This window comes from Mytilus edulis, chromosome 12 (assembly GCF_963676685.1).
Source record: "Mytilus edulis chromosome 12, xbMytEdul2.2, whole genome shotgun sequence".
In the NCBI taxonomy this organism is placed as follows: Eukaryota; Metazoa; Mollusca; class Bivalvia; order Mytilida; family Mytilidae; genus Mytilus; species Mytilus edulis.
In genome coordinates this window covers 50,207,706-50,222,206 of record NC_092355.1, presented here as the reverse complement: position 1 = coordinate 50,222,206, position 14,501 = coordinate 50,207,706, and the positions used below count along the sequence as shown (strand labels likewise).

The 14,501-nt window shown below is 32.5% G+C and overlaps 1 protein-coding gene across 1 annotated transcript in view; it reads left to right on the top strand.

Moving 5' to 3' along the window:
- The first annotated feature begins 403 nt into the window (after positions 1–403).
- LOC139497672 (uncharacterized) overlaps positions 404–14,501 on the top strand; it is a 55,536-nt gene continuing 41,438 nt past the window's right edge. The window contains exons 1-2 of the mRNA XM_071285905.1: positions 404–995; positions 14,272–14,334. Of these exons, the coding sequence (XP_071142006.1) occupies positions 404–995; positions 14,272–14,334 (655 nt within the window). The remainder of the gene's footprint in view (positions 996–14,271; positions 14,335–14,501) is intronic.

Genomic DNA, 14,501 nt, shown 5'->3' with positions numbered 1-14,501 from the left:
CATGGAGCTAAAGTTAAAGGCGATATTTGAATTTAAATATCGAAATATTACATAATGTTCAAATATTGAAACTCTCAAAGGGTCAAAACAGTTCAATTGTAACTGGCATATGTAGAAGAACAATTTTAACTTTACCATAATTGTCTGTTGGAAATCTGTACCACACTAATAAATAAAAAGTATGTTTTTTTGCATGATCTCCATGACTTAAATGTCTAATATTAGGCTTATTTTTTTCCAATCTGATAGTCTTTGGTGTTTAACTAATTCTGATTTGAAAAAAATGTAGTATTAACGAAATGGTTTTTAAAAAGTTTATTTTTTTACTTTCAGATTATTCCGACATTTGCATTATAGACATGATAGAGGAACCGTATTATGCAAACAAATAATTAGTATAATAATGAACATCGAGAAGGCAAACTATGTTCGTATACTACGACTCCTGCTTGACATTGGCACTAGTGTTTACCGTGAAATTTTCATAACAAGAATTCCATCAGTTTCCTCTTATGGAAGTTTTTTTAAACCTTTGAAAAGTAAGTTATGGGCATGGTTAAACGATAGTCAACGAGGTATACTTTTCCCATCGAACGGCACGTATGGAGGAGATTTGACAGATCTTGATATTTCAGTATTTTACGTACTTTTTAGAAATATATGCTACATTTCTCCTCCTACTAACGGTTGGGGAAAAGAACCAGATGATTCCGATAGAAGCATCGCCGCAAATATTGAACGAATTCGCATTATTAGAAATAAGTACGTCTCTCATAGTCCTTCTTCAAAAATAAGTTCGTGTGAATTCAATAAGGAGTGGGAAATTCTTAAAAAAAGTATTATAGAATTGTCAGGTAAAGATACCTATCAAACACAAATTGATGAGCTATTGACGACATCTTTGGATCCCGAGAGTGAACAGATATATAAATCTGCAGTGGAGTCCATGTACAAGAAAGAAAGAAGTGTGAAACAACTGCTACAGCTTTTTGAGGGTATTATTTTTTATTTTGTTTTATAATTCTTTTTTTTCATATTCATCATGGATTAACAGGCATTTACATAAATTATCTATAGTGGCACATAATAAAGCAAGCAAGAAAAATATGCATAATAAAGCAAATCAGAGTAAACAATAATAATAATAATAATACAATATGATATAACGGACTACAATATAAATGGATAAAGTATAACATTTTCATCAAACAATATATAGTGATAATGGAAATAATATTTTAAGCACATTTATACATAATAATTCACTATTAAATTAATTAATGACTTTATCCCAGTGGTTCCAGTACATGTTATAATTGTTCACTCTCATATTTTTTGAGGAAATATGTTTTTCTAAAAATAAAAAAATTGTATATAGTTTTTAAGTCCCTCTATTTTATACCCAATTGAATGTAGTGGTCTCTAATGAAGATTTATGAGAGAATGAAATACAATAGAAACAATCTGAGACACAGTTTTGGAGGTCACACTGTGTTGTGCAAGAATCTATAAATATTTTGGGATGCTATGAATAACAAAGAAGCTAAATACATTAAAGTATGGACATCACAATATAGCAACTAATAACATAACAATTAATTCATTAATTATTATGTCATAATGAAATTATAACAATTTAAAAAAATACTCCTTCTTTCGTTTGGTACCTCATTTATAAAATTCAAAGAAGGATGAGTGGAATTACATCAGTTTAAAGATGTCTGATTGGGGATGAAACATCTTTGTATTCTGATTCCTTAATTTTGCAATATAGCAGGGATTTTAATGAGTTTTTTTTATATCTGAAATCGAGATCTGTGGCGTCCTGGGTTTGTTTTGGTGAAATTATGAATTCTTGTATACATATCTAGTGTGTGAATTACGTTGTACGAAAAGACATATACATGTAGTAATATGGCAAAACACAGAAGCTGTTAATATTTTTATTGAAGTTGAAGTTTGAAGATTTATTGAACATTCTACATTTTATTTCATGAGAAAATAAAGCATTTCGTATATATTTTGTTTTATGTCTATGTTCTTTTTTTATGTATCTAAACTTTGTTTTCATTCTTGGTTATTTGCTATATGTGCGAATAAATTGTTTGATGTCATTGTCACTCCTTGCCAATTCTAGGTTTATGACACCTGTCATTGTTGTATCGTGTCGGTTCCGAGGAGTGTCTTATGATATCTGAAGAACTGGTGCGGAAGTAAAGTGCAGACCCTATTTACCAGTTACGTAATTGATTGAGCTACCGGTTTGTTCACGTGTACTTTGCATTAATATTTAAATATTAGTTGCTAGCACCCTCGACACTTTGAATGAAGCTTTAGATTAAACAATCATTTTTGAGTATGCACTTATTCAATTTTAGATGAGTGTTTTTTGTGATTATATAATAAAGGTAAAAATTGCAAAATTTGTTGTCGCATCAAAAAGTGGGTGCCAATATTCTAGTTGTTAGAATATTATACAGTGGCATTAAAATCTGTTCTTTTGTCCCTAAGAATAAATAGTTTTACACAAATCGAAAGCTCTCTCTATATATAAGTCTACGGTTATTAATGCTGATATAGATAACAACAACAAGCGACAATATTTCATTTTTGTTATTGTACATGCGTGATAATAGATTACTTTATACAACTAAGGATATTTGTTAAACATAAAAAAGAATAGAATTAAGTTTAACATTTGAAAATTTGTTGTCGCATCAAACACAAAACCTATAATACTCTTCATCTTGTTAGAATATTAAACAGTTATACTTACTTTCTGTATTTTTTTTTATTTTTGAGTTTTACAAAAAATAGGGTTTCTGTAAGTCTAAAGTACGAATAATTATTTCGATAAAAATAAAAAGTGACAATGTTTTACACTTTGCATACATGTATCACCCTCCAGGTTCAGTGATAATACTTTTTTCTTCAAAATGCAATACAACAATTAAAATAATTTTACTTTTTGATAAGCTGACTTTAATTACCAAATTTGAAACATGATCATTTATTTTGTAGTCATCAACTTTATGAGCAAAATCATAACTATGTTGGATTAATTAAATACTTAGATTTATGTTGAAAAAAGTAAAATCACAAAAATACTGAACTCCGAGGAAAATTCAAAACGGAAAGTCCCCAATCAAATGGCAAAATCAAATGACAAAACACAACTGTCATATTCCTGACATGGTACAGGCATTTTCAAATGTAAAATATGATCGAAAGATATCAAAGGTGTATTTAAACTACTAATAATAATAAAAAGAAAACCAAAGGGACAACGCCATAAGAAAACGAGAAAAACAGTATTTCAAACTCAACACAGAAAACTAAAGACAACGCGACATAAACTACTTTAAAAGACTCGGGAGAGATCTCATTTTCCCCGAAAATGTACGTAGACCCTGCTCCACATGTATCAAAAGTGGTTTTGATCATAAAAATACAAAACCGCTGCTCGAATGGTCACGTTAGTTGAAAAAGAGACGGGATTATGGTTTTAACAATTGCAATATATATTTGTCGTTAACGTGGTACAAATAATCTAAAACAGTTAATTAACTCGTTATTACATCCGTGAAATTAGTTTTTGCATTCTTGTATATCATTGTTGATTTTTGGTTTTTGTCTAACAAATGTATACATGCCATTTAAAAAAAACCAATTATTTACATATTTAATAATCTCTATAGCCATTTAAATTATCAAAGAATGTTGGCTGTTTTGTCAAAATTACTGACATTTTTACCTATCTATGTTTATTTTTCTCTCAAAGTGCTGTCAATGTAATGGAATTTGATGCAATTGTATTAAAAGTGAGAATTTTAACTTGTTATAAAACCAGGTTTAATCCCCCATTTTCTTAACAAGAAGTTAAATGTACCTAGTCAGAAATGTGACAGGTGTTTTTATTTTTGTTAGAAAAAAAGATTAGATTGCCATTTTATAACGTACCCTCATTGTAAATTTATGGCAGTATTTTTTGTTTTGTTATTTCACTTTGTAATAAATGTGTTTGTTGTTTGTTAATATAAATCTCTTTATTTTCTTGTTTTGCTCAGAAAAGTCTTCGGATATTGAGAAAGATACCAAGAATATAAGGAGGGAACAGAAAACAATTACAGGTATTCATCAGTTTTGATATCTTAAATATATATATATATATATATATATATATATATATATATATCATGTACTGTAGTACGACGCTAGATTAAAACTGACGAGGAAAGGTAACACACGGCCACCGAAAGCTTTATTATTGTGAAGCCCAGGTGGTCGTGTGGTCTAGCGGGAAGGCTGCAGTGCAGGCGATTTGGTATCAAAATATCTCAGTAGCATGGGTTCGAATTCCGGCGAGGGAAAACAAAAAAATTTGCGAAAGCAAATTTACACATCTAACATTGATTGGTTGATGTTTAGACGAGTTGTATATACATAATGTACATAGCCATGTATCACCATCATTGCTGGTGATCCGATGGATAAATCTGTTGTAGAGTTGTCACTGACTCAGACATCCTTATAAATATATTTATTTTCTATGACTGTATCTTGCATTAATTTGTAGGATCCTTTACTATAGACATTGGAGCTGATCTGTAACAATAACATCTCCATGCCTTATATATCATGTACTGTAGTACGCCGCTAGATTAAAACTGACGAGGAAAGGTAACACACGGCCACCGAAAGCTTTATTATTGTGAATCCCAGGTGGTCGTGTGGTCTAGCGGGACGGCTGCAGTGCAGGCGATTTGGTGTCACGATATCTCAGTAGCATGGGTTCGAATCCCGGCGAGGGAAGAACAAAAAATTTGCGAAAGCAAATTTACAGAGCTAACATTGTTGGGTTGATGTTTAGACGAAATCTATATACATTATGTACACAGCCATGTATCACCATCATTGCTGGTGACCCGATCGATAAATCTGTTGTAGAGTTGTCACTGACTTAGACGTACTTATAAATATAATTATTTTCTGTGACTGTATCTTGCATTAATTTGTAGGATCCTTTACTATAGATAATTGAGCTGATCTGTAACAATAACATCTCCATGCCTTATTAGTACTGCAACTAGAGTTCGTTTTTTAAAACTTTAATGGTCCGGAAGAACACACACCTAAATTATATATCGATGGAAAGAGGAAAACGTGTACAATAAGAAAAGTTGGGTCGTAAAAATCCAGAGTGGTCACAATTTTGTGAAATTGAGGTCAAAGGTCAGACCAAAAAATATCAATATTTCAACCACAAGGACAAAAAGGAGAAATATTCTGATTTTTATTCAAAAGAATGCTACAAAAACGATTCAATCATAAGCATATGCTATAAACGATGTTAAAACGACAAATTTGACTACTTATATGAAGAGCTGCCATTACAAAATGTCGTTGATTTCGAACCTTCTGATTTTTTTCCATTTAAGACATAGCAAAAGAAGAAGTGGCCTTGACCTTTTTACATCCATAAACTTTCATATTGTGTATAGTATTTCACTATAGTATATTACAGAATTATTTTCTAAAGTATAAAACACCAGTTTATCAAATTATTTCAATATTTTTTCTATCTTTGAAAAAAACAAAATTCAAGCGCTGAAACATTGTTTTTAATTTTGCATCTTAAAGGTTGTGTATTTTGTGAAAATTAGTATCTAGTTATAGATAAATACATATTGTGTATTTGCAAAGTCTGGACAGAGCAGTTATAACACAAAATATACTATAGTCACCCGAGGCGAATGCGAGGTTTAAAAACAAAATTGAGTGTAAAACAAAGTCAGTTTGGTGCATGAACATTCTTTTAGTGTGATAATCCTGGTAAAAAAGTTAACTCATTAATTTTTTAAGGGAAGGATGAAAAATTATACAATGCAATGCCAATTTTCTAATGTTGTAATTTAAAATCAGTCATGATCCTTATATAACTTTTAAAAGCGACACACAATAGCTCAAGTATTCATAAAATAGGGACATGAATCAATCTCGTAGTCTTCATATGCGGATTCAGTACGCGTATTAGCATTAAAAGACACTTCCCTTTTTTTATAAGAACAAGTTCGGCGCAGGACAGTTTGTGCAAAGCAAACACAGTTTTTGAGTACAAATGCTATCTGGAGCGTAATACCGTCATGATTTGGTCAAACTCGTCAGATATAGTCTAACCTTTGCATAGGAAACACAAAAGAAATGTGAGTACAAAGTTTCGATCAATGTTCGTGACCCATATTCCCATATTCATATGCATGATGTATCTGCACTGCCAAGCCCAAATATAATGGGGCGAATGTTGCAATAGAAACGATTGATTTTGTAATAGCCATCCATTTACGAATTTTTGTTATCTTTAGGGACAATATACGGTTCAGAAGCGCCTTTGTGTTATTTTTCATCAATTAACTAACAAATGGACTTTTGAGCCTAGGCTCCGTGTTGAAGACCGGACAGTGACCTGTAATGGTTTACTTTTATAAATTGTGACTGGGATGGTGTGTTGTATCATTGGCACTCATACCACATCTTCCTATATCTATTAACAAGCTATGCGGGCATCATTTCCATAGAAATACCAAAACGAGGACATAGCTCATAAGAGCACTGGTGACAGGGTGAAGTAATTGTTCTTCTTTTAATGTATCCTTGATATTTTCAGACACACCTTGGTGTAATTCTGAAAGTCTTAACATAGACTTCAATTTTCCTGCAGCAGATATGGCATCCCCTAAATTGAGTTCAGAGCTAAACTCTATATTTCATATCCCTTGGCCCCACTGTGTCTGAATTGTAAGGTGTCACAATATCTAGTTAGTTCTGGAGTTTGGCAGTTTGGTAAGCATCAGAGACAATCTTGGGTAAAATTAATCGGTATATATAGAGGATGTGCTACATGAAAAAGGCATTTTCTTATGGAAGAACAAATCACATCACTAACAATCGTTATTAATGAACTGACAGCAAGTTCAAATTCTAATTTTTCAGTAACTGTTTTACTTAATTGCACAGGTGTTGACTTCAATAAGTACTTGGTTATGCATGGATAAATGATTACTCACATTAATAAGCACAACTTAAAAGACTGTCAACACGTTTAGAGGACTCAGTTTTGCGTAGTTTTCTGTTTTTTTTTTAAAGGTTTTTCTTTTACACAAAAACTCTGTTTTCATATCAAACTATAAGGAAAAAACTGAGTGCGAGATCGTAAAAAAGTGTCAGGTTCAACCGTTGTGAGGATACATGTCGATCAGTTTGATCACATATATGGATTTCTGTTGTTTCTAATTCAAAGTTTCCCAAGGGTGACTGCGGAAACGAAATATGGTCACTTGGTCTTCCACCGACCGGCAGTAAAACGAGTGTGGGGCGTCCGTTTGGCTGTGCGGGATGTATCAAGTTCGCAGTCACGTCCGGTCAGAATTGGGACGTTAAATCCGATGCCTCGTGTAAAGGGAGTGTCACGTTCTTTGCACGTTAAAAACCCTTGCATCAACTCTTTGAGGGGTCCGTAGGTGGCATGTTGCAATGGAAAATTTCTGTCCCAATCCAATATACCATCATTTTCCAGTGGCAGTCTAAATTTTTCCGATCATCATCCCGAATGGCCTCTATTATGACAAAACCTACCTATTGTTTTTATTGTTAACTTGTTCTCGTCCTGAACATGCATGCAATATTTGTCACTGGATTTTAAGCAACCATCAATCAATCAATCAATCTAATTTAAAGACGCACCAATTTTGCCTTCTGGTGCAAGTCTCATAACATCACTGATGATTCGCCCACGGAAAGCAGAATATCAAGAGAAGTTGGTTTCAGCATCACCTTGTCACACACCAAATCTCTGCGAAACTTCAAAAGTACTTTTCCCCCGACCTCTTGCATGCATTTTAATTGCTCTGAGGTTAAACATTGACATACAATGTATTTTCACACAATGTCAACTATAGTCATTATCCGGAAAACCCTCTTATCCGAAGGATTTGGTTAACTTTTATATAAAGTCAAAATTTTATTAACAAAAATATAACTTATTTACAGAAAATACACGAAAGAACTACTATATATATTCAAATCACTCAAAAATAAATTAACTTCTCCTACAAAATATACATAATCACATCGAAACTATTAAATTCATTGTGAAGGAAAAAATAAATGGTGGAGCTGATTGACGGATAGGAAATTTCCGTAGGGGGGTTCGCGGGTCTAAATCATTTATATAGGATTTCTCTATATTTTTCTATAAATGAACTTTATCTTATAGATAACAGAAAAATAAAATAAAAAAGTGGGGTCACCGTTCATTTGCGCTCACAATCTGCCTTCGAAAGAAGCATACATTTTGGTAAAGGTGTTTTTTTTCTGTTGAAGTAATAGGAGAAATAAAGGTAATATCGAAAAAAAAGAAAGAAATTTATTACAGAAATCGCTCAAATTTTACAATAATTTAGTTTAAGTACAGCTTATATTGAAATTATATTAAAGAATATAGGTCACCGATGAGTTAAAAAAGATATTTCTATTTTAAAGCCAAAAAATGGCATTTTCCACCAAAGGGAGATAATTTGGAACTTTTTCAATGATGTATACATTTTAAAAGTCATCTGGGGCCAACACGAATTGTTTGTTTTGAATGATTTTTGTACCATATGATAAGTAACAACTACAAAAGGTAACAAATAAAATTTGAAATGAAAAACAAATATTTATTTTTTTTCTGAAATTTTTATACCCTCGAGCCTCCTTAAAAAGGTACAAATGATGTTTTTATTTTTGAGTTTTTGACAAAATTGTTTGGAATTTGCCCAACAAAATTTGCATGCAGTATCGCAATAATACGGTTTGTCCTCTCAAATGTCAAATACTGTTTTTGAATCATATGTTTTCTCGTTTTCAAAGAAAAACGCGTTAAATTTCTATCTAAAAAACATCCAACTTTAAGTTTGAAAGTTTTACCTGGAGATGGTATTATATTTATGTCTTCATCATTCCGATGATCCTTGATGATATGTGCATAGAAAATATTTACGAAACAAGCGGGAAATTTAACCAAAAATTTTTTTTTTTTATTTTAAGGTAGTTACCCAAAACCGTAACTTGAGAGGTACCCCCATTAAAGGAATAAAATACAAAAATGTGACCATAGAAACGTTTTACGACCCGACGGAAATTAAAATATAGATATTATTCTATCATTTAAAACAATTTGCAGCCGTGTGTTATTCCGGACCATTAAACTCGTTAACTAAGCGTCTTTTTCGATGTCAGTTGCAGTACTATATATATCATGTACTGTAGTACGACGCTAGATTAAAACTGACGAGGAAAGGTAGCACGCGGCCACCGAAAGCTTTATTATTGTGAAGCCTAGATGGTCGTGTGGTCTAGCGGGACGGCTGCAGTGCAGGCGATTTGGTGTCACGATATCTCAGTAGCATGGGTTCGAATCCCGGCGAGGGAAGAAAAAAAAATTGGCGAAAGCAAATTTACAGATCTAACATTGTTGGGTTGATGTTAAGACGAGTTGTATATATATATATATATAAACATATATAATTCGTCTAAATAACAGCTCAACAATGTTAGTTCTGTAAATTTCACAGTAAATGATATATAAGTCTCGAAGATGGCATATTTCAGATCAGCTGAAGTATCTATCGATCGTAGAGGATCTTACAAAAGCACGTCTGAACCAGTGACAACTCTATAACAGATTTATCCACCGGATCACCAGAAGCTGTGTGCATTATGTATATACAACTCGTTTAAACATCAACCAAACACTGTTAGATCTGTACATTTGCTTTCGCAAATTTTTAGTTCTTCCCTCATATAACTCGCATAAACATCAGGCCAACAATGTTAGACTAACAACTAGAGAAATAACAAAAACCCTTTTAGACATATTGAGACAAACTTATCCTAGAAATATAATATTATTGTTTATGTTTTGGCATAATCATATCCTTGTTATCATATGCTTAATTTATTTAATGACGTAAGCGTTACAACAATACATGATGCAAACGATAAATACAGTTCCGTATTTTTCCTACATTTTCATAATTTGGTACTGTGGCCATCCTTAACAAGATGAAAAGCAAAAGTTGGAAACTCCGAATAGCATGGTACCTGAAAAGAAATGTTCCGGTCGCTACCTTAGACTCGGATGCTTTATTTTCGGGACATTGCCCCTTTTGATTGCATTATTCTGAGGTCGTTATCCATAGTTTTAACAACATTTGTTATATCAATTTCGGGTTTCTTAGACATTAAAATGATGCGTAACAGTTTGGAACAATGAGGTTAACCGGTAGACATACTGAGCTTTACTAACTTGACGGGATAGTTTTACTTACCGATATAATATATGTCCCTATAGATATCCTCTTATGATTCAATTAGAGAACTGACGAGTTGTAGAGTTGTGGGAAGTCTGCAGACATTCCAGCGAGAAAAAAAACCTTGATTTGATTTGATATTTGAACTTCTTTAGTATACAGGTGTCTCGACTTGTTTCGTCAACTTGAATTAAATACATCGTTTGTGCTATTCGCTAAACAATTTATCAACATTGCACACTTTGTGATGGTCCCTTTAAATTTAATTATTACTGTCATCATCAATGTAAACATAACAATTTTAAACAGTTTTCGAATATGTCTTTTATGTGAACTTGAGAGTTACAGGAATTATACAACGATAATGCTATACGAAAGTAAATTACGAAAATGAAAATTATATCAAATGATTATATGCCTCGCAAATGGCCCCTTCGTTCCAATAATTTTTTTTTCAAAATGCAATACAGCAATACACATTGTATAGTTTTATGAGAATCCAAGTTTGTTTGAAAACGTCAAAACAAAATCAAAAGGTGAATATGAGTCTTCAGTCTGAACTGAAAGTTCTAGCTTTTTTACCTTCTAAAAAAATCCTTAATTTTGACAACAATACACCAGACTTACAAGTAACCTTGCATTCTGTAAGATTAATTTATAGTTAAGATAGCTGTATAGATTTTTTTAATTGAAGTTCATTTGAAAAAGTTAAAGAAATAATTAGAGGTGACTATTTGAATTTTGACCATAACTGAAGATTCCTGTTAACCTATTAGTTAAATCTTTATACCCCCGCTTTAAAAAAGGGGGTATACTGTTTTACCTCTGTCTGTCAGTCCGTCCGTCAGTCCGTCCATCCGTCCATCAGTCCGTCCGTCAGTCAGTCCGTCCCATGAAACTTTCGTCACATTTTTCTCAGGAACTACACATCCACCCTTTCTGTAATTTGGTATCAACATTTATATATGTCAGCCATACCGTGTGATGCCTTTTCAGATTCATCACTTGACAACTTCCTGTTTACCGAACACTTGTTTGATTTTACACATGATAGCCAAGTTGAAAATTTCCATCACATTTTTCTCAGGAACTACAATACAAGGATTTCTGAAATTTGGTTTCAGGATTTATATAAGTCAGCTATACCGTGTGATGCGTTTTCAGATTCATCACTCGACAACTTCCTGTTTACCGAACACTTGCATATTTTTACACTATTAATATTATCCACTTGCGGCGGGGGTATCATCCGTGAGCAGTAGCTCGCAGTTTCACTTGTTTAATTTGACAGCAGTAAACCAAACTACCAAACACCCTGGATTTTTTGTAAGATCAATAAATAATTGAGATAGATTGTTTGATTCAGATCAGTCTAAACTAAATGTAAGGGTAAAGACTGAGTCGAGATAGGTCGCGAATTGCCAAGGCTGGTCAAGATAGATCGAAATAGGTCGAGACTGATCAAGCTTGAGTCGAGTCTGGTCGAGACCATATTCAGAAGGACTCAACCATCCGTATCAACTTCCTGAAAAAAAAAACGATGGTCTTGACGTTGTTTATCATCTTGATAACGTGATATAGTATTCTTTTATTTGTCTTTATGAATACTATCTTTACGGTTTAGTCTGTTGTTTGTTGTATTCATTTGACATGGCTCAGTACTCCCGTCATTGTGTTTTTGTGTAATTCTTCAATGATATTTTTTATATTATTATCATTCATTTTTGCTAATATTCTTTGTCTATATGCCTTTTGTGTTTCCTTGTTACTCATGACGTGACTCAGTACATCCCGTACTTTTGGAAGAGGAAAAAGAATTGTGCAATATTTTTTAACTTTGTTTTCCGTTATAAACACGATGGTCTCTCGCTTAATTATTAAAAGTTTGGTGACTAGGTTTAGCCCAGCGGTTGCATATATCTTCCAATTGATACGATGTTCCCGTGCTTGTATTTCTGATTAGGATTTCCTTGATATAGGGTTGCTGCTCACAAGGTAGCTATTAAACACCAAGGTCCAAATGGTAAAGGTGAAATCATCCCTTTGTAAATTTTACGGACCCCATAACGAGCTGGTTGATCGTTATGAAATATCCGTTTCATAGATGATATCGGATATGTTCCTGATGTCGTTACTACAATCCCCTTCCCTTTTCGCGAATGTGACCTACACAATTAGACTATTTACCGGTTTTTTAATAACCTGCTCAATACGACCGGTGCCACATGTGGAGCAGGATATGCTAACAATTCCGGAGCATCGAGTTAAGTTAAGTACTGTCGAGGTAATGTTGAGTCATGTCAAGAAAAATCTGTGCTCGAGCACAAAATTTGGTCTTTTCCGACTCCGAACATTTTACAGTGCATGTTACAAATGTGTTAGAACCAACCCGTTGATCGAGGGTCACATTAGTAGAAAAAAGAGGACTGGATTAAAGTCACAACAATTGTTATTAATATGTTGTTATATGTGGAACAAATATTCCAAAGCAGTTAACTAAATCGTTATTATATCCCTTGTTTTGTCTTGAAAATGTATACATGTAACATGTGTAATTTTTTTTTTTTTTTGTTGTTGAGATATTTTTTATTTTTATAGGAAATTGTAGTATACATGTTATAACACAATGGTGATTATTGCGAACTCCAAAACCCCAATTGATTTCTGACTTTTGAACACGGGTATACTACTATTGACTCTATGTATACTTATTTTTTTCCCTTATTATGTGTGTTTGTTTTGCTCACTCGTTGCTGTCAATATAATGAATTCGGTGCGACTGTATTAAAAGTGAGACTTTTCTCGAGATAAAAACCAGATTTATTTTCAATGCAAGAAAATTGTCCGTTTAGGTCATGTAAGAACAAACCTGGCAATAATCTTATTTCAGAGGATTGTATTCGTTAAAAAGGAGGAAGAGATTATGGTTATAACAATTTCAATATATCTATCAATATACATGATATATGTGTAACAAATATTTCAAAACAGTGTCTAGTAACTAACTCGTTATAACATCTACCTAATTAGATTTTGTATTCTTATCATTTGTTTTTGCGTACGGATTGTGTATTAAAGATAACTATACATGCCATTTTGTTCTTCTTTATTTGGGTATTTGTTTTGTATCTTTATACTGTTTTAATAAATAAAGCAATGTTCACTTTGTAAAAAAAAATGTGTAGACATTAACACCTATTATGTATTTTATGAAATATGACAGTTGTTTTCATTTCGTTTGAGGATAATTAATTTTGCCATTTGAGAAGGTACCTTCATTGTAAATTTTTAGAGGTAGGCTTTTTTGTTAACTCACTTTGTAATGCATGTTTATGTTTTTTGTTATCGCTTTCTTTTTGTCAGAAAGGTCATTGGCTATTGAGAAAGATACCAATGATAGATATATATATATATATATCATCATGATCATGTATATCTAATATAAGTAGACAGTTGAATGATTTTTGCAACGATATAAATATACGAAGGAAACTTACGAAAAAACAAATAATTCTATTAACCATTTATGCCTTACAAGTAGCCCTCTTTAGTGGTTATACTTTTGTCTTCAAAATTCAATACAACAATATATCTAATTGTGGTGTTAAAAGAGCTGACTGTTTTTATTATGCGCACACATTGCTTTCAATGTTATGAGGTTTGTTACGACTGAATCACAAGTAAGTGGTTAACCGAGTAGTACTAAGTTTAAAACACCATTGTCTACACCAGACAATGCATTTACCAAATCAGAAATATGATAGGTTTTTCATTTTGTTAAAAAAGCATTAGTTTTGCCATTTGATAAGGTACCTTTATTGTAAGCTCTTGAATGTCAGTATTTTTGTTGTTTTACTTTGTAATGAATATGTATGCTTTCTGAAAGAATCAATCTTATTTTTTTTTGTTATTTTTTTATCAGAAAAGTCATTGGCTATTGAGAAAGATAGCAAGGATATTAGGAGAGAACAGAAAACAATTACAGGTATTCTTCAGTTTAAAAATCTACTATATACATTTTATACTCATTAGTAAAACAAACTGACAACGCCATGGAACTAGAGGTAATAGGGGAACAATAGTATACAAAACGCAACGCTGTAAACTAAAGACTGAGCAACACAAAACCCAAATAAAATATGGGGGACATCT